General features: G+C 40.6%; 1 protein-coding gene across 7 annotated transcripts in view; it reads left to right on the top strand.

Annotated features, from left to right (window-relative positions):
• Positions 1-454: 454 nt before the first annotated feature.
• Positions 455-25,026, top strand: part of ATE1 (arginyltransferase 1) — a 159,521-nt gene continuing 134,949 nt past the window's right edge. For 2 of the 7 annotated variants that reach the window (XM_043597730.1, XM_043597735.1), the window contains exons 1-7: positions 1,252-1,358; positions 3,827-3,890; positions 6,943-7,005; positions 11,229-11,332; positions 13,066-13,320; positions 19,572-19,804; positions 22,608-22,736. In XM_043597730.1, the coding sequence (XP_043453665.1) occupies positions 1,253-1,358; positions 3,827-3,890; positions 6,943-7,005; positions 11,229-11,332; positions 13,066-13,320; positions 19,572-19,804; positions 22,608-22,736 (954 nt within the window). In that variant the 5' untranslated portion in view covers position 1,252. Of the gene's footprint in view, positions 843-1,251; positions 1,359-3,826; positions 3,891-6,942; positions 7,006-11,228; positions 11,333-13,065; positions 13,321-19,571; positions 19,805-21,575; positions 21,705-22,607; positions 22,737-25,026 lie in introns of those variants that run through there. The other 5 variants (XM_043597731.1, XM_043597729.1, XM_043597734.1 and 2 more) reach the window with 5 other exon arrangements.

The raw sequence follows: 25,026 nt of genomic DNA, 5'->3' as shown, positions 1-25,026 counted from the left end.
CACTCATTTTTACACTCTGCCCCAGACTGTTAAAGCATCCTCTTAAAATAGGGGTTGCAAATTGGAAGTCCACGGGCTGAATTCAATCTACATAAATGTTTTGGTTGCCCTGCACAGTTAAGAAAAACTTTTAAAATAATACCTACAAAAAATCTAGATTTGTCAGTTTCTCTTTAAAAGTTATAGGCAATGGGCTGATAGCAGCACAAGGCACATGCTGGCTCTGGCAGTTGTTTGCTTTAAAAACATTAAGTGTCTTCAATTCACCCACGACAGCTATTCACAGAACACCTGCGAGTATACTTGTTCTATTTTGGCACTTAAGTGAGTACGTGCTCGCTTGGAAGCTGGAGTTGGCTACCCATATGGTGGTCAGGGCGGCCCGAGACGGTAACTTTTAAACTGAGACCTGCAGGAAAAGACTGAGTCACAACCTCCGGCCCTCAGTTTCCCCATCTGTAAAACGGAGCTGAAGATGCGCGGTTGTAGGAATGCTTGGCGAGGAATTACGCAAAGATCCGGCCCTAAGTCGGGGCTCGAGGGGCACGACTACCACTTTCACTAACACCTCCGGAGGCCCCGGCCCCCACACGGACCGGGACCCCGAGGAGGCGTTAGGGACGCGGGTCGGGGCGCTGGGACGCAACCGCCAGACCTCGTCCTCCACTCCTCCCCGCCGCGGGCCCCCGCGCTCCGCCGAGGTCGGCCCCGGGGCGCCGAGAGGCGTGGCCGGCCTCGGCGGACCCTGGAGGCGGCCATGGCCTCGGTGGTGGAGTACAAGGGGCTCAAGGCCGGCTACCACTGCGGCTACTGCGACTCCGAGGAGGGCAAGGTGTCCTGCGGTGAGTGTCCCCACGGACGGGGCTGGCGTGGCCGCCTGGCGTCCAATCCCCACACCGCCCGCCGCGCCCCGCGCCAGTCCCCGGCCCGGGAGCGCACAGGCCCGGCGCCCCAATTCCCGCGTCCCTCTCCCACTCGTTTCTTCCCAGACTGTTTCCCTTCGCGCTCCTCTCTCCTCCTCACCCTCACCGAAGATGGCGGTCCAGGTCGGAGAAGGAACGGAAATAGTGGACGGCTGCCCTCGGTCAAGATGGCGCGGGCGGCGTCAGCGTGCGGGGTTCCTGGGGAACCTGGCCTGCGGGCGCCCGAGCAGCTTCGCGCGCGCCTCGGGGACTCCCGAGCGGCGCGCGGCATTGTGGGGTGGCGGCGGCGGGGCTGGGCCGAGCGGCGTCGCGCTTGGAGGGCCGGGGCCATGGCTTCCTGGGCAGCTCTTTCGCCCAGCATCGTGGAGTATTTCGAGGGCGAGGACTCCTACCGCTGCGGCTATTGCAAGAATGAGTCGGGCAGTCGCTCCAACGGTGAGCGGGCCGGCGGGTGGGGGAGGGCGTCGCGGCCTCGGGTTTCCGCGGCCGGCCGGCCGGCCGGCGGCCTCGGGGGTGGGGGGGTCTCGGCGCTCTCGGCCCCCAGGGACGCGCGGCGGCGGGAGCCCCCGGCCAGATCCTGTCTCCAGGAGGGTGTTGCGGAACGCTGCTCGCCGGGGAGGGCCGTAGCTGTCACAATGAAAAACGAATCTCCGCTCTGATTCATCAGGGAAGCATCTGGGTGCTTAGCCTTCACACAGGTGGTCGGAAGTGCGGGATGATGATGGTCTCGCCGCAGTCCAAAGTGTGGAAACAGGTGTCCGTCATCCACCAGTAGGACAGGGTTAAATATGTGACAGCAAGCAAGCCATGCCGGGGAGCATTGCCGAGTGGTCAGTTCCGCCGGGGCGGGCCTCTAAGTGCTGATGCTGCTGTGGGATCATCCCCGGTTTTAAGTGCAGAACGCGGCGTGTCGGGTGGGCTGTTTGTGTACAGGGAGACGTGTGTGCATACGTGGGCGGGGGCATCTGGATAAAATGCGTCTGGAGACGCCGGTGACGGACCGTAGACGCTGCTGGCAAGGGAGCCTGTTTGTGTTAATGCGTTTGAAAATTTTACCAGGTGCTTGTTCATATGCCTTATCGTTCCTCCACCCACCCCCAGAACAACAAAGCCAGCTCACAGTTTTGTTTTGTTTTGTTTTTTCTTTTTCCCCCATCATGGTTCAGGTTTCTTCCGGAAGATTTGTTTGTAAACAAAAACAATATGTTTATATTACCTGCTGTGTCGTGCATTGGCAAGCATAGAATCTTTTATTTTAAGAAATAGTGCGTCATGGTGGGAAATGGGATAGTTATGAAGATATACATTTAGGTAGTTTCCGTTAAAAATATGTATAAATGTCCTAAACAGGGCAATGATGTGGACGATTATGGTGTGTCCGTTTACTCATTAGTTGAAATTGTTCATTAGATGCTTGTGGGTAAGAGGAAGTAGAATGTAATATAATGCAATCATTTGGAGCGATGGTTATGAAGAGCTAAGCAGAAAAATGTTTAGAACGTAGGGTTGGACGGAGAAAAACAGGATGCAAATGACATGTGTGACAGGATCTCTGGGAGGATGAAAACCCAGGGGGAAACACACCAAATGGTGGCAGTGATTGCTTTCGGGTATTAGAGATTTCCTCCTCCTCTTTTTCAGAATTTGGTATTCTGACTATAGTATGTGGGTAATAGGCACTTTATATTGTGTGTTTAAAATTAACATATTCATAGATTCTTCATTATTTTCCCAGTAACTTTAATAAGAGGAAGTTGATTAAAATAGATGTCCTTTGTTTAAAGTTCTGTGGAAGAAATCAGTTTTCAGCCTTTTCACCTAAAGAGACACCTGTAAATTTCCATCGTATTTATTTTAGTTCTGATGATAATCTTTACTATAGGGCATAGCACCTATTAAGTAGGTTTTATTATTCCTATTTTTATAGATGATGAAATTGGGGCTCATAAAGTAATTCAGTGTTAATGAGCACCTGCAAGGCTTCTGGACATTTCTGTTTCTTAATACAACCTGTGCTATCAAGCGTACCTCTGTCTTTGCATACTTATTTTTAAAATATTTTTTTAATATTATTTTTGAGCGACAGAGTGCAAGCAGGGGAGGAAGGGGGGGGGGTGGGACAACACAGATTCTGAAGCAGGCTCCAGGCTGTCAGCACAGAGCCCGACGTGGGGCTCAAACCCACGAATCGTGAGATCGTGACCTGAGCCAAAGTCGGACGCTCAACCAACTGAGCCACCCAGGCACCCCTGTCTTTACATACTTCTGATGCAGTTTGCTGTTTACGAGAGAAACATTTATTTTTCTATTAACATTAATTCAGATATACCTTTTAATGTTTTTTCATGGTTGCATCATTAATTATTCCATCATACTGATAATGTCCTCTGTAATCACTTTTTTGTTCCTGGGCATTTCGATTGCTTTCAGTTTTTATACTTAAAAGGAATACTGCTGTATACTTTTGTTCTATTTTCAACGTCCAAGACTATGCTAAAAACATAACAATGAGAATTAAATGCATAAGAAAACATTTGCTTTCCAATTCTTCGGAGGGGACCAGCTTATTAAATTATCGGGGATATTATTATGGTTAAAGGTGTTGTGTAATCTGATCTCAGGGAGGACCTTAAATTTACGATGTCAAAGAGACTATAGAGTAATTCGGAATTAAATGTAATCACTTTGATTTGTTTGATTTTTAAGATTAAGGTAAATAATTATTTTCATTTGTTGTGTATTATGTCACATAGTGTGAAGTATGTGCAAACTTTATTTTTCCAGTGTGAGCTAGATTTTTTTTTTTGCTTCAATATTCACATTTAGAAAATGCTTTGAATTAAAAAAAAAAAAAAAGTTCAACCTGCTATGATTAACTTGGTACATGGCACTTACTTTTTCAGGCATGTGGGCACACTCCATGACCGTACAGGATTATCAGGATCTCATAGACCGAGGATGGCGGAGGTAAAGCTCCTTCATACAAAAATGCTTCTCTTATTACTCAGGTTCTTCTTATAACTAGAAAATGTTGTTCGCCTGTGAAATGTTTTCCTGTTGTTGGAAAAAGATTTAAGACATTTTTTTTTTTTTTAATGTTTATTCGTTTTTGAGAGAGAGGGAAAGACAGAGTGAGTGGGGGAGGGGCAGAGAGCGAGGGAGACACGGAATCCAAAGTGGGCTCTGGGCTCTGAGCTGTCAGCACAGGGCCCGATGTGGGGCTCCAGCTCACGAGCCGTGAGATCATGACCCAAGCCGAAGTCAGACACTTAACCGACTGAGCCACCCAGGTGCCCCAAGACGTTTTAAAATTATATTTCTTTATGTAGTGATTCCGCTGTCTCTTTTTTTAAAGGCATTTATTAGGAGCACCTGGGTAGCTCAGTCCGTTAAGCATCCGACTCTTGATTTTGGCTCAGGTCATGATCTTACACTTGTGGGATTGAGTCCTGTGTCGGGCTTTGCACAGTCAGGGAGGAGCCTCCTTGGAATTCTCTCTCTCCCTCTTTCTGCCCCTCCCCCTGGTGCACGTGCTCTCTTTCTCTCCAAAATAAACAAACATTAAAGAAAGATGTTCGTTAGGAGAACTTCAAGTCTACATAGATGTAGAGAGTATGTTCTAATGAACTTGATGTAGCTATCAGCAGGCTTCGGCAGTTGTTAACGTTTGTTTTGCCAGTCTTGTTTCGTCAACTCTCCTTGCTCCCTGTGGTGGTGTGAATGTTCGTGTGTCATCCCTCACAACTCCCAAGTACATCTTTTCAATCCTAACCCCCGATATGATGGTATTGGGAAGTGGGCCTTTGGGAGGTGATTAGGTCAGAGGGTGGGACCCTCACGAATGGGATTTGTGCCCTTGTAAAAGAGACCCCAGAGAGTTCCCTTCCTTGCCCCTTCTGCCATGTGAGGTTACAACAAATATATGAACCGGGAAGCTTGTCTTCATCAGACATTAAATATGCCAACACCCTTGATCTTGGACTTCCCAACCTCCAGAACTATGAGGAATACGTTGTTGTGTTTATAAGCAACTCCCTGTGTGGTATATTGTTATAGCAGCGTGAACCAGCTAAGGTGCTCCCTCCTCCTCCACAAAATAATTTAAAGCAATTTAGGTATCCTGTCAATACACCTATAATAGACACGTTTCTAAGAGAGGATTCTTGTTTCCTTTTTAATGTATTTATAATACCGTTATCATACGTTACAAAATTAATAATTCCTTGATGTCATCTGTTACCTAGTTTTGATTAGGTTTTTACTAGTCTCAAAAATGCCCCTTTTTTATAGTTGGTTTATTTGAATCAGAATTCCATTAAGGTTTACACATTGCCTTTGACGGCTAAGATTTTTTGGTAATTATTTTTATATAGATAGTTTTAGAGTATATAAAGTTTTTTGTGTAAATATAAGCAGTGTTAAGGGCCTTGTGCCAATACTACCCAAAAGATATGGGATTGAGTGCAACAAATGAAACTTCATAGCTTTCTTTAAACTTCATCATGAGACCCAGAAAGAAGATCTGGGTCAGATGTTGAAGGATTTTGTATGCCATGATGAAGAACTTTTCTTTTTTTTTTAAGGTGGAAGGGGAGCCATTGAAAGCTTTTGTGTCAGAAGTGTGATGGAATTTGTGCTTTGGAAATGACCATTCAGATCGTAGAGAGGTATTTGAGGGGGTGGTTCTTGAAGGCAGAAAGACCGGTTCTAAAGATCACTGTAGGGTCCAGATAGGAAATCGTCATCTCACGATGATGCCGTCATCATCAGTGGCTGTAGGTTAGAAGATAGACCAAAGGGGATGGATACAAGGTACAGTTTAGAAGTAGAAAGCTTACTGACGGGATATAGAGGTGCCTTAAAGGGAGGAACTTGAGATGACTCCCAGGTTTCTGGCTCAGGAACCGAACCCATGTATGTTTGCTTGGATGGCTGTAACAAAATACCACTGACTGGGTGTCTTAAACAACAGGAATCCGTATTCTCACAGTACTGGAGGCTGAAATTTCCAAAACCCAGGTGTCTTCAGCTTTCTTTCTTTTCTGGAGACCCTTCCTTGGCTTGTACATTGCTGCCTTCTTGCTGTGGCCTCATGGGGTCCTTTCTCTTTGCATGTATGTCCCTGGTGCCTGGTGTCTCTCTGTGTGCCCAGTTTCTTTTTCTGATATGCACACCATTCAGATTGGATTAGGGCTTATGTTAACTGTCATTTTAACTTAATCACCTCTTTAAAGGCCTTCTCTCCAAATACAGTCCCATTCTGAGGTAGTGGGGGTAGGGCTTCAAAATACGAATTTTGAGGGGACAGAATTCAGTCCATAATGTCATGGCTCTGCCATTAACCAAGATCCAGAAGGCCTTGAAAGGATCGGGTTAATTTTGGGCTTCGTGGCCCTAGTGCACGTGGAACCCTCAAGTGTGGCTATCCTAGGCTATGACACACGTCAGGGTGCCCACATCCTGAGCAGTTTTCTCTGATTGTCTTTGTGGTATTGAGGATTGGTGGTGGTTTGAGGCCTGGAAGGATGGCAGGTGATGCTAAGAGGGTAACTGAGGTGAAGAGGCTTGGAGTATGTACGTAAAGGTTTAGGAAAGGAAAGGCTGGGCTCTGTCCTTGCTGTGCCAGTGTTGCAAGATTGCTTAGTTCTTTTTAAAAAAATTTTTTTTTAATGTTTATTTATTTTTGAGACAGAGAGAGACAGAGCATGAACGGGGGAGGGTTAGAGAGAGGGAGACACAGAATCGGAAACAGGCTCCAGGCTCTGAGCTGTCAGCACAGAGCCCGACGCGGGGCTCGAACTCACGGACCGCGAGATCGTGACCTGAGCCGAAGTCGGCTGCTCAACCGACTGAGCCACCCAGGCGCCCCAAGATTGCTTAGTTCTACGGAGTAACTACATCTATATGTTTTTATGTTATCGATCAGATTTTTACCATAATTAATTTTGTGCCCCTGTACTAGTCTGCTTTGGTACATGTGAGAAACGTATGAGACATTAACAACATTTTTCAATTTTAGAAGTGGAAAATATGTGTACAAGCCTGTCATGAATCAAACATGTTGTCCCCAGTACACGATAAGGTAAGAAAGAGGATCTGTCTCGTATAATTTTTTTAGTGGCACCTTGCTTTTTTTTACATGTTAACTTTTGTGCTAGGTAGACATCCTTTATAAAGAAAAGCAAATGAATTGTATCTTTTTTACATACCGATGCTACATTTATACGTCATCAGTAGCTATTAATAATACCGTTTAATGGTTTGGGTGTAAGTATGATATAAAAAAGTATACTATTTAGTAGTCTAGTCAGTGATTCTATGAGATAGTATGAAAATACCAGCAAATACTCTGACTACTTTTAGGTATCAAATTCTTTATAAATTTTAGCTTAGGGCTTTCCACATTCTAGTGTATTACCAGACGTCGTGCTCATATTCAAACAGTACTATAGGATCTGTAGAAAGGGGCGGGGACTGACATTTAATCTGCCACATGTATTCAGAGTTGTTTTCTTCATTGTAAAACTTAAGCTAGAAAGTCTGTTTTCCTACAGAGTGTTTGCTTAACCAGCAAACCCCAGCATAACATGGAAGGATTTAACCTTCTCAGGTTCTAAAGGTCCTCCTCTTCTCCCTTGTTGTCCTCCTTGCCTTCCTCTTCTTCTGGTAGAAAAAAGAGAAAGCATGTTATCGTTGTTAAGCATTTGAGTACAGTTTCAATGTAAATATATTCTCTAGATAAAAAAAGCAAACATAGTTGTATCCATCATGTTTTGGCTGGTCTTCACATTTCTGTCCCATCTCTTAATTTGTTTTGGGGTTGAAGACTGTTTTGACAATCTGATGAAAAGTTCTAGATCCTCTCTGCAACAGAACAAAAGGGAGAGGGGCCTGGAGGCAAGAATACGTAACATTTTGCATATTAATTTTAGGATGACCATAGACTCCCGAAGTTCCACTGATTCCTGGTTAAGAATCCATTCTCTTATCTAACTGGTCATAGGACTGGGCAATAAAGAGAAGAGGTGGCTGTCTGGTTTGGTGACACCGTCTCACTTATACAAAGAATAAAATGACAGAATTGTGCTGTCCTCTTTCAGTTTTAGTGGTTATGAAGCAGTGACATCGTCAGAGGCAGAAGTCCTTTTCCTTCAAATAGCAATTTATTATTGGATTATGGCCAGGATTCTGTTTAAGTCTGGAGCTGATTGGCTTGAATCCTGAGACTCTAATCAGAAAAGGTCAATTTCAGTGGGTTAAAGAAAAAAGAAAAAGCTTCTATAATTTATTGGGTGCCTCTCAGTGCCAAGCACTGTTCCAGGTACATTGATTGCGTTTATGAAAAGGGATTCAATTAACATTGCAAAACAGAATAATTATAAAATGTGATTTTTTGCATGAAATGAAACATTTCCTGAATTGTTATCCTCTATACAACTTTGTTATATATGATGACACTATGGAGTCATTTTGCATATTTACTCTTCTGGGTTTTTTGTTTTGTTTTGTTTTGTTTTTTTTACTTTGTGGACTGCAATAGTTATAATAAGACCTAATGTAAAGGCAAGGTGTTTATAACTTACAACGTAACTTCTTGTTAGATAGAGGTCAGGGGCTGCCCAGTATGTGAGTTTAAATGAGGATGAGCTTCCTTGACGATGATTTTTTTTTTCAGTTTTTATTTTTATGTAGAATTATATGCTAATAATTAAAAAATCAAACATTCCATAAAATGTATTTTGCAGAATTGCAGTCCCCTGAGCCTTCTTGTTTCCTCTTTCCCAGTACAGTGCACACTCAAATTTTTTAACAGATTCTTTTGTTTTTCTTTCTTTCTACCTTTACTTGAGATGCTTATATAACTATATATCCTTATCTTTGGGTTTTTCTCATTATCTCTGTGTTTCTCTCTTTCAGAAATAAGGATTCAACTTTATTTTTTCTCACTATCTCTGGGTTTCTGTCTCTGAAAGATAAGGACTTAACTTTATTTCATCCCTGTTCCCTTGTCACATTCAAGCTCCTTTTTGTCCTCATTGTCAACTTCCCAGCTTAGAAGTAGTGTAATTTTAAATAGGCGTAATCCCTTTGTTATGACCTATAAATACGCTTTACAGTTGAGTCATGTAGCGTGCTATGATTTTTCTTTTCTGTACGAGTTTTTGCTTTCCATGGAATTGATAATTGTCTTCTGTGTTCACATCGCCTTTTACGTACCCATCACCAGTTGATTTAGAAATGCTTCCACAGTAGTGTAAATGTCGTCTTGGTACTTCCAGATGCTTCAGGTACTCTGTTGCTTTTATCTTCTCAATGAATATCTATCTCTGTGTTGTCTTCTGACATGCTCTGATCTGGACAGGTGGTCTCTATAACTCCTGCATCACTGTCACCCTGGGCTCTCTTTTTACTGCCATCGTGGGGATTCTCTTTGGATTTCTTGTTGGATCCCGTGTCTCCTATCTCCTGACCTCTCTCTCTTGGATTATTTCCTCATTTTCGTGAAGCACATTTAATAGGTTTCTGAGGAAGAGTGCACGAGAAGTACTTTTTAGACATTGTACACTTGAAAATGTTTTAATTCTCTGCTCGAACTTATAGTTTGGCTGGGATACAGAAGTGTAGATGGGAGGGGCGCCTGGGTGGCTCAGTCAGTTGAGCGGCCAACTTCACCTCAGGTCATGATCTCGCACTCCGTGAGTTTGAGCCCCGCGTCAGGCTCTGTGCTGACAGCTCAGAGCCTGGAGCCTGTTTCAGATTCTGTGTCTCCCTCTCTCTGACCCTCCCCCATTCATGCTCTGTCTCTCTCTGTCTCAAAAATAAATAAATGTTTAAAAAAAAAAAAGTGTAGATGGGAAATAATTTTCCTTAAAATTTTGAAGGCTTTGCTCCATTGTCTTACTGCTATTAAGTCAGGTAGTCTTCTGAACCCTGTTCCTTTGTGCAGAATGTTCTTTCTTTGGGGAAAGATTTTTTGTTCCCAGTGTTCTGATGTTTTCTGTTTGGCAGTGTCTGTTTGCATCCATTACACATGGACTTATGTGGCCCTTCTTACCTGGGACCTCCTCCCACCATTATTCTTCACTTCACGGACATTTTCTTTATTTTGTTGGTCTTCTTCCCTCCATTTTCTTTCTTCTATTCCATTATAACTGCTGATAATGTTTTTATTCAGTTATTGAACTTAAACATTAATTTCAAAATAATTAAAAATTAGAGTGATCCTCTAATTTTTTTTCTCTTCAGTTTTCCATCCCTTTTGCTGTATCTTTTGGAAGATTTCCTCGACTTTATTTTCCAAGTCTTGTTTAAATTTTAACTTTTTCTGTTATACTTTTTCTTCTGGGAGATTTTTCTTTTTGGACACTCTCTATTGTTTTGTAACCTCCCATTGTTGTGTGGCTGTAATAGCCAAAGAGAAATAAGAGAGTGTTCTGAGGATATTTTTATTTTGGGGGCTCTCTCCTTTGTACTCTGTGTCTTCCTAGTTACCTTCTCCAGTGTTTTTGGCAACGTGTCTTTGTAGAGTTTCTCTCCAAGTATCTGGTGATTCTCACTTTACAGTGGAGAGTGCCTGAGGACAGTATCTTGGGGTCTGATCACATTCTGGAGAGAAAGTGCCAGGCTTTGTGGCTGGGTTGGGGAAGTGGCTTGGAAGTCTCAACATTCACGATGTAGACTTTAGACTTCCTTTTTCTAGTCCAGTTCCATTGCTTTCCACTGTGCTTGTATCCTCATGTAGGAGGCCCTGTTTGTTTTTTTTTTTTTTTTTTTTTTTTTTTATTCTTAGTTTGCAACTTTCTTCTGGGTTGTGTAGGGAGTTGTGTGGGGAGGAGTGGGGAGGGCATCAGACATCTAACTGCTTCCAAAACAGACTTTCAAGAGATTTTCTATTTTTAGACCCACCTTCACACTTATCTCCTGAGGTATCAGGTATCACCGGTCTCTAAAACTTCTGGGGTAATGTAGAGAGAATTGGTTGTCTTTCTGGCTTTTCAACACTCTTGGCTTAGGATTTAACTTTCTTTGGTCTACGAAGTCAGTTACTACTTACACCCGTGCTCTCCAGCTTCCAACATTTCTCTTTTTTTTCCCCCAGTGATTCATGTCTTTTTCTTTTTTTCTAATTCCTTAACGTAGTTTTTTAGTGAGATTTGGGGTGGGACTAGAGGCTACATCAAGCCCTGTCTTTACCCAGAAATCCCAGGCATGAAGTTTGCCTCACTGTACTAGATACTATCCAGAACTCATTTTATTTCTTCATGGTTTGAGTTCACTTTTTAAATATTTGTTTTGCTTTCCTAGGTGCCGACCTTTACAGTTTCAGCCATCAAAATCACACAAGAAGGTTTTGAAAAAAATGTTGAAGTTTCTGGCCAAAGGGGAAATTTCCAAAGGAAATTATGAGGGTAAGATGAGATTGGGTCTAAAAACTCTTTATATTGATGTTGATTTCCAAGGCTCTCCCTTCTGGCTCTTTCTGAAGTAGGGATAGGGGGTTCTTGCCATAGTCAGGCACTACTGTTAATCTGAGGATGGTGATTGTTGTTAGTGTTGCTGGTACTGTTGCCATTGGCCTGAAGGTCAAGGGTATGAGGAATGTCTGTCGGGGAAAGGGAAAATGTAGGAAAGTTTTACAGCTCTTGTGATTTCCTGGAGTTTATTAGAGCTTAAGCTTTCACAGTACTTTGACAACTTGGTCCTGTAATACCTTGTGAAGTACAGAGAAAGTGGTAGAATGTCTGAGAAACAGATGCTTAGGTACCCCTTGCACAAGACTACACAACCACTTTGAATACTGAGTGAAGCCCAGGTTTTCTTTGAGGAAGCCCTTCAGTAAATCATTATATTGCCTGAAATTTTCTTTTTTGTATGATAAACTTTGAATTGTGAGTCCGTTTCCTAAAAGAAATTAACTTTGGTTTACAGATACTTCCTTTTTCAGTTGTTTCAGTATCTTGTCTTTTCTTTTTTAAAAGTTTTCCTCTAGGCCATGCCTAATCGATGAGCATAATAATTGGGAATGCCAGCTGTTGTTAGAGCTCTTTCTCACATCTGCCCTAGGAAGTGTCCAACCCTGGGAACCTTCCTCACTTTTAACTTGTTAACTTTTGTTAACTTGTTAACACTTTTAACTTGTTAATACATCCCCAAGTATGTTTTCAGTGCCCACAATGTGCCAGTCCCTGTTTTAAGCACTGGCGATACAGTGGCCAGCAGGCCAGGGAAGTTCTTCGCCCTTGGGCACTGTCCTTAACGGATTAAAACTCAGGACATCATGGAGCAGACTTGGCAGAGCTGTGGGCAACAAAAAGCCTGGAAGGCTTACAGGGTCTAGAGGTTCAGGGACAATTGGGCATTGGGGACATCAGAACTTTGGTACAGCTCTGATTAGTATTGTCTGTACATAGTCTTGAAAACTAAATACATTTTGTTGGCTGGTCAAAAAGTTATTTCAGTGGCTGAAAATCATGTTCTGAGTTTCAAAAATTAATATTCAGATAAGCCTTGAGGTGCCTTCCATTTATAAATTGATGATTGCCTGTCTTTATACATAGCTTTTACATTTGGTTCTTTATTTGACTTGTTACAGACTTCTAAATTATTTATGTTTGTAACTTAGAGGAGTGATGTACTCATTAGAGTAGAAGGGTAAATAGCTATAAGAAAAAGACACCAGCATGCAATGACTAACAAATGCTAGAAGTCTGTTTGTTTCCTAGTGTGACAGCCCATTGTGGGTGTTTCACATTAGCCTACAGTCTGCTCTGCCCCCCCAGCCATTCTGGGACTCCCTGCAACATGTAGTTTCCAAGCTCACGCTGGTTTTTACTAATCCAGTCAGTGGGGAGAGGAGGGGGTGGAAGTTCAGGGTTACAAATTATCTTTAGAAACAAGTGAGACCAAGTTGAACCTGGTGGGAACTTGGTCACAACTTGCAGATGGACTGGGGTGCATTCCCTTGCTTGGGTGCCACAGTCTTAACTACAGCCCTGTTACTTTGGAAGGTGGGAGAATGAACCTGATGCACACACCGTAGTCTCGACCACATCAGCAAAAAGGGGCGTTTTGTTTTTACTACGTGTATCTTAATTGCGTCCGATGGCATGGCTGATAGACTTTGATTTTTTCTGATTTGTAGATGATCCTATGGAGCCCACCATGGAGGACACCGTTGCTGGTGACTTTGGATTAATAAATAAATTGGATATACAGTGTGACCTTAAAACGCTCAGCGGTGACCTCACAGAGAGCTTTGACAGTGAAGAAAAGAAGAAAGGAAAAAGCCCAAAGAAGGGAGAATCTAATGAATTCATTCAGTCACAAGATATAGAGGAGAAGTTGGGCTCTGGTGAGCCATCACATCCAGTTAAAATGCCCATGGCTCCTAAGCCAGGTAGGGCAAGTTTGCTCTGTGGCCTTTTTAAAGTCCTAGTGATTTTCTTTGTGCTTGGAACATTGTAGCCCTTGGGCTCTCTCATCAGCTAAAAATATGAGTTATATGAAATCTGTAAAATCCCTGTTTTGTACAACTTATTATTGCCTGGATTTAGACGGACAAATCACATATTTTAAAAACTGCTATTTTTAAAAAGCCTGAAATAATAGTTTCATTATCTCCCAATACACATATTTAAAAAAAAATTTTTTTTTTTCAACGTTTATTTATTTTGGGGACAGAGAGAGACAGAGCATGAACGGGGGAGGGGCAGAGAGAGAGGGAGACACAGAATCGGAAACAGGCTCCAGGCTCCGAGCCATCAGCCCAGAGCCCGACGCGGGGCTCGAACTCACGGACCGCGAGATCGTGACCTGGCTGAAGTCGGACGCTTAACCAACTGCGCCACCCAGGCGCCCCAGCACATATTTTTAAAGAGTGCCATTTCTTCCTACCCTAGGAACTTAGAGTTTGAGAATCGCATTTTTATCTGTGCAAGGATGTGGTGCTAAACATTTTTATTTTTGGTGTGAAGTAAGACAAAGTAAATTTTAGGTATTATGTTCAAAGTACAGACATTATAAAGGTCTTTAGTTTATTATTAGATTTCTTTAATCATAATGAATTTTAGTTTAAAAATTTCCAGATTTTGATATTTTACTTCACCTTTAGTAAGGTCAGATTTTTTTCTATATTTTCACTTGTAAAATGCTTAGGTTTTAAAATTTTATCCAACTTTAAATGGGTTTATTTGTGTGTGTGTGCATGTGTTTGTATGATTTTTTAATTTTTCTTTTTTCTGTATTTACTTTTAAAAATGTTTATTTTTTTAAATGTTCATTTATTTTTTTATTTTGTCGGGGGAGGGGCAGAAAGAGAAAGAATCCCAAGCAGGCTCTGCACTGTCAGTGCAGAGCCCCATGCGGGGCTCAGTCTCACAAACCGTGAGATCATGACCTGAGCTGAAATCAGGACTCAGATGCTTAACCAACTGAGCCACCCAGGCACCCCTGTGTGATTAAAAAAATTTTTTTTTAACATTTATTTATTTTTGGGAGACAGAAAGAGACAGGGCGCCAGCAGGGAAGGGACAGAGAGAGAGAGGAGACAGAATCCAAAGCAGGCTCCAGGCTCTGAGCAAGCTGTCAGCACAGAGCCCGATGTGGGGCTCGAACCGACAAACCGTGAGATCATGACCTGAGCTGAAGTCGGATGCTTAACTGACTGAGCTACCCAGGCACCACACCCCCTGTATGATTTAAAAAAAAATTATTTCATAAAATGTCAATTTAGATGTTTATGTTTCAGTTCCTGAATTCTTATATTTATTTATACAAAATGATCCAAAGGAGAGATTTTTATTACTATTACAGTTTTTCTTGTCTAAATCATATTAATGCACAGAAAACTTTGTTTTGGATTTTTTTTTTAAACCTCTATTTATTTTGGCGGGGGTAGAGAGAGTGCAAGTGGGGCAGAGATGGAGACCGAGGATCTGAAGCAGGCTCTGCATAGACATCAGAGAGTCTGATGCAGGGCTTGAACTCATGAAACATGAGATCATGACCTGAGCCGAAGTTGGATGCTTATCCAACTGAGCCACCCAGGTGCCCCATTTTGCATTTTTTTTGAATAGGTATTTTCACGCAAGGCTTTCATGGCATTTAATTGGATGTCGACCTGAGATTCATCCTAACTAGTAAGAATAGTCCAATAAAATATTCTGAATGGTTTAGATAAATTTCTTACATCTCTTACTGTCTTAGGTGATAGGGCCAGTTCTTTTATTATTTTAGTTGTTCATTATAAAAATTACAGTTTATTACATTTTTAAAAACTTCATTTTGCATCTCTATAAGATTAGAACTTTCAGATACATACTCACAATAGCATTATTACACCTAAGTAAAATTCCGTAATGATACTGAATATTCAGTGTTAAAGTTTCCAGTTTTTAAGTATTTGTTTGCATCAGGATCCAAATATGGCCACATATTGCAGTTGGTTGCTATAGTTAAAAAATCTCAGTAGATCTTTCATTACTCCAACCTTTTTATTTGCACTTTATTTGTTGAAGAAACTGGGTTGTTTGACCTGGGTTATTTGACCGACGGTTACATCTACAGTGCAGTTTAACATGTTGCCGTACCTGCCTGTAAATTGATAGTTGGATGTAGAGCCTTGATCAAATTCAAGATTAAATTGTTTTTTTTGTTTGTTTGTTTTGTTTTTTTGTCTTTTGGCTTTTTGGTTTTCTTTTGCTTTTTTGGAGAGGGAGAAGTCTTCATCAGATTGGAGTTCCAATTATTTATTTGAGGATGGGTAAGGTTAGTTCACGGGTGGTGGGATGTTCTTTCAGGAGACACATAATGTCCGGGTGCCTCTCATTCTGCTAATGCTAGTAGCTGTGGACCAATGCTCAATGCCTAAATCCGTTTATCCATTAGATATTTTAAGTCTGTAATTCATTTTTCATTCACTAACTGGGTACTTCCATAAACAGAACCTTCTCCTCATCTACTTGTCTCCCATAAGAACTCCCAGCAAAGGCAAGGGGAATTCTTGATTCTTTCATTTTGTGTCATCCGTTTTACAAAATAACCTCTTCTAACAGTGAGTTTTAAACACATTTGCCGTGTTTTAATTCTTTGCTCCTGTGGGAGTTTCTCTAAGTTGGCTTCTGGTTTGTTTGATAAAATGTTGGTAGTCTTAGCAGCTTTCTATGACATGATGCTCCTGGATCGTCTTGTACAGCCATTTCCCCAAGAAGCCCTGGTTTCTTTTAGTGGAAAATGGCATTTGAAGATCACCGACTAGACCAGAGGTGACCACTATTGTTACTGGCTTGGTTATTGTTTTCTAGGCTTTTTCCATGAACAGACTTAATAGGTCGTGTGGTCATATTGATATTTCCAGTTCAAATTCAGGACTGTTAGTATTTTTACGTGTTTGTTTGCTTGTTTGACATTGGATCTTCTTTCTTCCACACTTAGAAACCTTGCTCTCAAGGACATGGAGAAGGGTAGAATTAGAATATCACAGTTACCCATTTGCTTTACCCTGCATTACACAACAGTTTTATAATAACAAACTAACTTCTTCAGCAGTATGATTACTGGAACATTAAAAAAAGTTTGCACTTACTTTCCTTTTATATTTTTCAATAAAAATGTGAGATGATTTCAAAATGTAGGAGGCTTTGGATTTTGTCTGGAAACACGCATTTCCATTTTATTTACAAAGTATTAGAGGTATATTTCCTGAAACTTAATTAGGAATTATGCGGGTCTACTGAACTCTTTTCAAAACTCTTGGGAGGGGCGCCTGGGTGGCGCAGTCGGTTAAGCGTCCGACTTCAGCCAGGTCACGATCTCACGGTCCGTGAGTTCGAGCCCCGCGTCAGGCTCTGGGTTGATGGCTCAGAGCCTGGAGCCTGTTTCCGATTCTGTGTCTCCCTCTCTCTCTGCCCCTCCCCCATTCATGCTCTGTCTCTCTCTGTCCCAAAAATAAATAAACGTTGAAAAAAAAAAAATTTAAAAAAAAAAAAAAAAAAACAAAAAAAAACTCTTGGGACTAATCTAGGATCCTTGAGTGGTTTGAACATCTGTGGGTGCTGGGTTGGTACGGTGCAGTGATTTTATATTGATCTGTTTCTGTTCCATTGAAGGAGCTTCTTGCTTTGGGGAGATCTTTAGTCCCATAAATAAGCTGAAATCCTAATTTACTATCCTCTGCAGTTCATATCATGATAGTACATACGTGTAGAGTAAAACAACCACAAGAAGGATTGCTTAGTCCAATGAATCCGTTCATGCAAAGCTGGCATAGGTGATCTTTCATAAAAATGGTGAAAACTTGTTTCTCAGTTCACTCTAGAGAATGTCATTTTGAGTAACTACTAGAAAATGCAGGATTCTTTTCTGCCTTATTACCATTTATGGAAATGCCTAAATAGGTGAACCATTGTAGGAATTGGTGATGCATATAATAGCTAATAATAATAGAAGACCCCAGTTAAATAGTAGGTATTGTTTTATGAGCTACACATGTATTAACTCATTTAATTCTCATGGAACTCCAAAGGTAAGACTGGTTATTGGCTTCCTTGTATAGACAAGTAATGTTGCCTAGGGTCAGCTAGCCGAGAGACAGGGATGACCTCTTGCGGCCCATTTGAGAGTGTATGCTCTTAACCAAATGCTGTTGTGCCTCTGTGAACAAATTTGAGGAAGACACATTCCCTGGCCAAAGAAAATTAATTCTCTAAGGCAGTAATGGTTAATTATAGAGTCTTTTGTTGCCTGGTTGTTAAACTTATTCAGAGTCTTCTTTTATGGGTAGATTTTGTTTTAATTGGAAAACATGTTAGTGAAGTCGTAATATGGTTTCACTATGAATGAACTATTTTCTCATCAGATTAATTTTTTTTGACCAGCTCTTGGTCTCTAGCAAGTCTCTTAACACACTGGGTCTTAATTTTCTTTTCTATAAAATTAAACTTGCTGGTCTTGTAAAACTTCCTATTGCTTACTTTTATATGATTTGTAAATTTGTGTTTTAGGAACTTAAAGTAGCATTTTTCTTTATTTTGTTAATAGCTAAAAAATTTACAATGGTATGTTCATCGTTAGAGAATTTGAAGAAAAGAGAACACTGCAAGGAAAAGAGCAAGAAAAGTCCTTTCTTTGACTGTTAACCTGGTGGTATATTTCTTTTCAGGCATTTTAATAAATATTTTTCGTGTATCTATTTGTAAATAATTGGAAATCTTTTTTAACCTTGTGTAATGACAAATCCCCGAAAATTCCTGAAGCATTTCTAATGACTTTTTGATATTCTGTTGCCTGGGTGGCTCAGTCGGTTAAGCGTCCGACTTCAGCTCAGGTCACGATCTCGCGGTCCGGGAGTTTGAGCCCCGCGTCGGGCTCTGGGCTGATGGCTCGGAGCCTGGAGCCTGCTCCCGATTCTGTGTCTCCCTCTCTCTCTGCCCCTCCCCCGTTCATGCTCTGTCTCTCTCTGTCCCAAAAATAAATAAACGTTAAAAAAAAAAAATTAAAAAAAAAAGCTTTTTAAAAATTTGTAGGGGGGCCAGTCAGTAGAGCAGGTGACTCTTGATCTCAAGGTCATGAGTTCAAGCCCCATGTTGGGTGTGGAGTCTACTTAAACTGAAAATAAAATGAAAATTATATAATTATTCTATTGGGCATTTAAATGATACTGAAGTTTTCAGTTGTGTTCATTATTTGCCTCTAGCTCTTGATTTTCTCAGCACAGAGTCCTTAAAGACAACTTACTGGATGAAAAGGCACTCACTAAAATTTGTGGTTTATTGTAGTTAAAATATTTATTTATTTATTTATTTATTTATTTATTTATTTATTTATTTATTTATTTATTTAAGTTTACTTATTTTGAGAGAGAGAGAGAGAGAGTGCACAAGCAAGGGAGGGACAGAGAGAGAGGAAAGAGAGAATCTCAGGTAGGCTCTGTACTGCTGGCTCAATCCCAGGGCTCAATCCCATGAACCGTGAGATCATGACCGGAGCCGAAATCAAGAGTCAGATGCTTAACCGACTAAGCCACCCAGGCGCCCCTATTTTAGTTAAAAAATTTTATATCTTTAAGGCCTTTCAGTCTGATACTTGCTCTTTTAATTCAAACAAAAACTGTCAGTAACTGAGCTGAGCTAATGAGGCCCCTCAGTTAGGTGGAGAGACACAGATCCCTTCAACTAAGCAAGAGTATTTTTTCATTAAAAAAACCTGCCAGAGTGTTTTCTGGGATCAGTATTCATTTACACCCAGGTCCTAAACGTTTGTTTATGTCACAAGTGCTTTGAGAGAAATGTCCCTCAGAAATGTGCTGGAAACATTCATGTCCTGAAGCAGAAGATAATTGATTATGTTTTTTTCTACTTATAAAGACAGAGAAGTGGATGAATGTTAAAAAAAAATTGTTTTTGAATTTTCACCAGTAAAAGCTGCCTGAAAAGTTTCTGTGACTGTTTATTTTCTTTGACAGTTCCTGCTTCTAAGATAGGATTTTAAGATAACTTAGAGCTCTACACCAGAATCTTCTGAAGAATCTACCTACAAACCTAACCTAATTGTTGAAATGCTTTGGGCCTAATTCTGTAGAATCTTTGAGACTTGAAAAAAACATTTCTTGAGTCAAATGTGAGTGGTCTAATATTTTGAAATTGTTTTTAGGCAAAGGAGCAGATTTGAGTAAGCCTCCCTGTCGAAAAGCAAAGGAAATCCGGAAAGAAAGGAAAAGGTTAAAACTGATGCAGCAGAACCCGGCTGGAGAACTTGAGGGTTTCCAGGCTCAGGGTGAACCACCGTCTTTGTTCCCACCAAAGGCTAATAAATCCAACCAGCCCAAATCGCTCGAAGATTTAATTTTTGAATCTTTACCAGAGAATGCGTCACACAAGTTGGAGGTACTTTGGAGGGTGTTTTATTTCATTTTGTTGTTGGTGGGTACTTTATTTATTTTCATTTGAGGTTATACTCACCAGGTGATATTTTGCTGTTTAAATAATGGGAAACTAAAGTGAATTGGGATGGAGTAGCATTTGTATTTGCTAAGTTAATTGCTACTTGAGAACACCCCCCCCCCCTTTTTTAAGATTTAAAATAAGTATTTTAGGCAATTTGGCTACTAAAGTTGTGAAAACAGTTCCAGTTTTAGCATGTTACTATGTAAGGGACTCTGGCTTTTTGTATCCCTTGATTGAAATTCAGTAGTGAAAGAGATAAAATATACTATGTAAATTTCATTTTTTTTTTTGGCAGTTTTGGTTAGATAAGGAAATCACAGTAGGCAAATCTTTGTTTTTTATCCATTCTAATATTCTGATCTTGACCAAGGCAACAAATTTTATTACATATGCAAGCCAGCAATTAGGAATTAACTAAATAGTACTAAGCTGTACTACTACAGTCCTTTCTCAGTAATTCTCTCAAACCAATATAGGCATAATACGAATACTTTTAGAGTATTCCTATTATTTTTGACTTACATTTCAGATTAAGTCTACATTTTTCGGTATTTGGTATTCATTTTTTTCCCCTAAAACATTAACGATAATAATTTTATTCTCATCAGTAACTGGGTAGCCTTTGAATTTATAGCTTAATATTGTCTAAGTGTATCACTAAGGACCTGCTATTAAGAATTAGCTTTAATGCAATCTAAACCTTAGGATGCTATATATTATTAGACTTAAGTCTTAACTATGTTATAATTGCTTAGCTGTTCTGATTTTGGTATTGACACTTTTTCCTTCCCAAATTAAAAAGAATTGAACCCACTACTTAACGTATTTTAAGAGGAGTCTTTTCTCTTGTGATCATAAATAGTAATGTGTTCAGGGCACCAGGCCCATCTAGCATGTTGTACAGTAGGAGGCTTTTTACTTTTTTAATGTAATGATGGCTAGGATGGGCAGAGATTTTTTTTGTCCACTGTATGACCCTCTTTTTTTCGGCACCCGTGAAGATTGTCTACTTAGCCTTTTTTATTGCACTCGATTTTCTGTTTTATTATTCTGTTTTGCTAACACATTTTAACTGGTTAGTAAATGGTTGATGTTAAAGTAAATCAACTTTACTGTATAATTACGGTTTTTAACTCCTCCTCATTTTACGTATGAGGAAACTAAGGCACAGAGAATACATTTATTTACTTGACCCAAGATGGTGACGTTAAATTTTGAGAAGACATTTAACTTTAGAATCTTCATTCTTAACTCTGCCATGAAGGTTGTCTTTCACCCTTACAAAAAAATTTGTAAATTTAGAGTTAGCAGTGATGCGTGAAGAGCGTCTAAAAAATGTGTTCACATATTTTTGTCTTTCTGACGGGTTTACTGAAGGTGGGTTGCATGCAACGAAAGAAGCGTCTATCTGTGTTTGTTTCTGGAGTGCCAGAAGCATTCTGCCATTTCACCATAGAGTCCGTCTTCTGTGATTCGGTCATAGACCTTAGTCTTCGAATCCTCCGCCATTTTAATGAGTCTGTACGTTGGAGGAATAACTTTTTAAAAAAATTTACTATCTGGTTGATTTTCAATGTTAAAATACTATCATTGTTTATGCTTTAATATTTGTGTGGAAACATTTGGTTCTTTTTGGGTGGGAGTAACTGTTTTAATGCATGTTCTGTGGAATAAATAATTAATGAACATTGTTTTTTAACTCCTTCTGAAGGTGAGGGTGGTGAGATCATCTCCACCAAGTTCTCAGTTCAAAGCCACATTTCAGGAGTCTTACCAGGTCTATAAACGTTACCAGATGGTTATTCACAAGGATCCACCTGATAAGCCAACTGTGAGCCAGGTCAGCAGGCCAAGTGCAATTTTTTTGTGCAAATGGAACTTTCCCCTCCATTTGATATCATTGTATGAAAACTTGGTTTATTTGTGGTACATTTTATTTGTATTCAATTTGCAGCATATCTGCAATATGATAGGACTGTGGATTAATGGACATTCTGAAAGTGCAAATTTTACCTAGCACGTGTCGAGTGCCCGTCATGTGTAATTTCAAAGTGGAAAGTAACACGTAAAATGAGTTATCTTTATTTGAAGTAACGATGTCTAGATGTATTTATCTAAAAATTAGTAATAAATAGAACTCTACTTTTTATGATAGGCATACTTTGAACAACACGGTTAATATGCTTTATCTGCATGTAAAAGTCACGTATAAACAGAGTTCATAACAGCTAAATTATTCTTTATTGATGTACTACCCATACAGGGCAGAGTGGAATTAGAAAAGTAAGATAGTAGAATTTTTTTTGAGATAATAGAATATTTTAATAGAAGTTCACATATGCTTATCATTTTATAAATCTACTTACCCAAGAAAAATCTGGAAGGGGAAGAATCTTAAAACACTTAATACAAATAGAGGAGACAAAAGTAGTGACCCTTATGAGCAACATTGTGACTCTATGCAGAGAACCACAACAGGTGGAAAGAGTGAAAAAGTAAAAAAAAAAAAAAAAATTTGTCCTGGTCCATATGAGTTAAAAATTTCCTAAGTGTTAGGGTAAAGTTAGTGCTTGAGGCTCTGTGCCAATCAGCACGCTCCAGGGTTCGTTCATTTCATGAAAAATAACAGCGCTGAGCTTTGGAAGTGGATTTGCGGAGATCTTACTCTAGCCTCACCTTCAGAAGCATATCATCAGGTAGAGATGTTTCAATAGCATTTGCTTGTATCTTCCTTGCTCTGAAGGTGAGGTTAGTACCTGTCTCCTTTGAGGACCCAGAGTTCAAGTCGTCCTTCAGCCGGTCATTTTCTCTATATGTCAAGTATCAAATGGCCATACACCAGGACCCGCCCGATGAGTGTGGGAAGACTGAGGTACCTTTTGTTCAACGTTTTTTCCTATCTTGATGAGGCTGTCTGAAGAAGCATAACATCGAACTTTGTTTTGCTGTTTTCTTATTTGTTAAGTAGAGCCGATCATCCTTTTCAGTGTATGTCACTAAACTTCCGTGAAAACAGGTTCTATCTGTGACTATGTAAGTCCCCCAGGAAGAAGGATAGGTTCTTACTCAGTGTTGTCTCTAAGAACCTGATGTAACGTGTTCCCAGTCATCTGGCTAAGTCAGCAAACATCACTGAGTGCTGGTTAGGTGACAGACTGTGTGCCATGGCACAAAGGGGAGAGTCTGTGCCTTTGAGGAGTTGATAATCAAATGGGAAAGATGGGCCAGTGAACAAACCTATGTAAACAAGCCAGTGGAAAACAACGGAATATGTTGAGATTATATGGAACATCATTTAAAGCATTTATTGAGGGCTTATAGTTTCCAGGCTGGAGATATTTAGATGAATGAGAAATCGCATAATTGTCAAAGAGGAGTGGCTATATTAGAAGAAAGATGCCAACAGATGTGGAAGAATTAAATTTTGATTTTTTTTTTCGTTTGCTTTTTAATGACACAGACTGTTTTAGCTTAAAAGAGAGGATTAGTAAGACAGGAGTTAATGCTGTAATTTCCCTGAGAGGGCTGACTGCCAGGTCTCTTAGAACCTTACCTAGTTGAAGAGTGGTCTGCAAACCAACAGAATCCACCTGGAATGCAGAATCTGGGGTCTCCCTGCAGCCCTGCTGAATTGGAATCTGCATTTTTTTTTAACATTTATTTATTTTTGAGACAGAGAGCATGAACAGGGGAGGATCAGAGAAAGAGGGAGACACAGAATCTGAAACAGGCTCCAGGCTCTGAGCTGTCAGCACAGAGCCCGACGTGGGGCTCGAACCCACAGACCGCGAGATCATGACCTGAGCTGAAGTCGGACACTTAACCGACTGAGCCACCCAGGCGCCCCTAGAATCTGCATTTTGAATCAGGTCTCCAGGTGATTTGTATGCACCTTCCGGTTAGAGCAGCGCTTCTGTAAGTTCCCTGTTGAGACCTGTAGCTGCCTGTGATTGTGTTTACAAACAGTAAGGAAATCTGCCAGGTGCCAGGACACTCCCTTTGATATTCCCAGGGCGTCTTATTCCTCTGAACATTATTCCTTCCTATTACCTTGGAGACCCTGGCTTTGTGCCTGCTTGCTTACCAGGTATAGATGGATGGACCATAACACAAGGACGTGATCCGATGTGTTTACTTGGTGAAGATTACTTTCCTGGAACTTCACCCACTTAGGCTTTAGGTCTCTGTGGAGTCTAGTCCTGCAGACTAGTCCATTGTTAAAGGCGTTCACAGCCTGATTGGGGCAACAGGTGGGTAAGCAGGTCCAGTGCCATTAGGGTTAGCTATTGGATTAGTAGAGAAAGCTGGCTTAGTGGGGACTGGAGGTTTTTCTGAAGGAGGTGACATCTGAGCCAAGTCTTAAAAGATAGTAAATGTTTTTCAGGACAAAAGGGAGAAGGGTGTTCTCGGCAACAGAACTACATATAAGAAATATAAAGTGCCACCTATGGAATATTCTTGCTAAAGATGTTGATCCTGAATTACAGGCTTCTTTTTTTTTTTTTTAATTTTTTAATGTTTGTTTATTTTTGAGAGAGAGAGAGAGACAGCGTGAATAGGGGAGGAGCAGAGAGATAAGGAGACCCAGAATCAGAAGCAGGCTCCAGGCTCTGAGCTGTCAGCACAGAGCCCGATGCGGGGCTTGAACTCACAAACTATGAGATCATGACCTGAGCCAAAATCAGACGCTTAACTGACTGAGCCACCCAGGAGCCCCTTGAATTAAAAGTTTCTAATTGTAATAACCAGTTCACAAAAAAATGAGGGATAAAGGATTATTGAAAATGACACCTGGGCACTTCTATGAGACAGATACATAATAGACAGTGTTTCAGAAAAAGGAGTGGGATGCCTGGGTAGCTCAGTTGTTTGAGCGTCCAACTCTTGATTTCAGCTCAAGTCATGGTCTTGAAGTTCATGGGTTCAAGCCCTGCATTGGGCTCTGTGCTGGCAACGTGGAGCCTGCTTGTGATTCTCTCTCTCTCTCTCTCTCTCTCTCTCTCTCTCAAAATAAATAAACTTAAAAAAAGAGGGAAATCTCTAGATTAAAAGTTATAAGCTTTAAAAAATACGTAACTATAATGCCATCATCACCCAACAGAATTAATAGTCAGATCATCTAATGCCCAGTGGATGTTCACTGTTCTTTAGTTGTCTCAAAA

This window comes from Prionailurus bengalensis, chromosome D2 (assembly GCF_016509475.1).
Source record: "Prionailurus bengalensis isolate Pbe53 chromosome D2, Fcat_Pben_1.1_paternal_pri, whole genome shotgun sequence".
In the NCBI taxonomy this organism is placed as follows: domain Eukaryota; kingdom Metazoa; phylum Chordata; class Mammalia; order Carnivora; family Felidae; genus Prionailurus; species Prionailurus bengalensis.
Note: the sequence above shows the minus strand (reverse complement) of the source record. Positions and strands in the feature narration are given on the sequence as shown.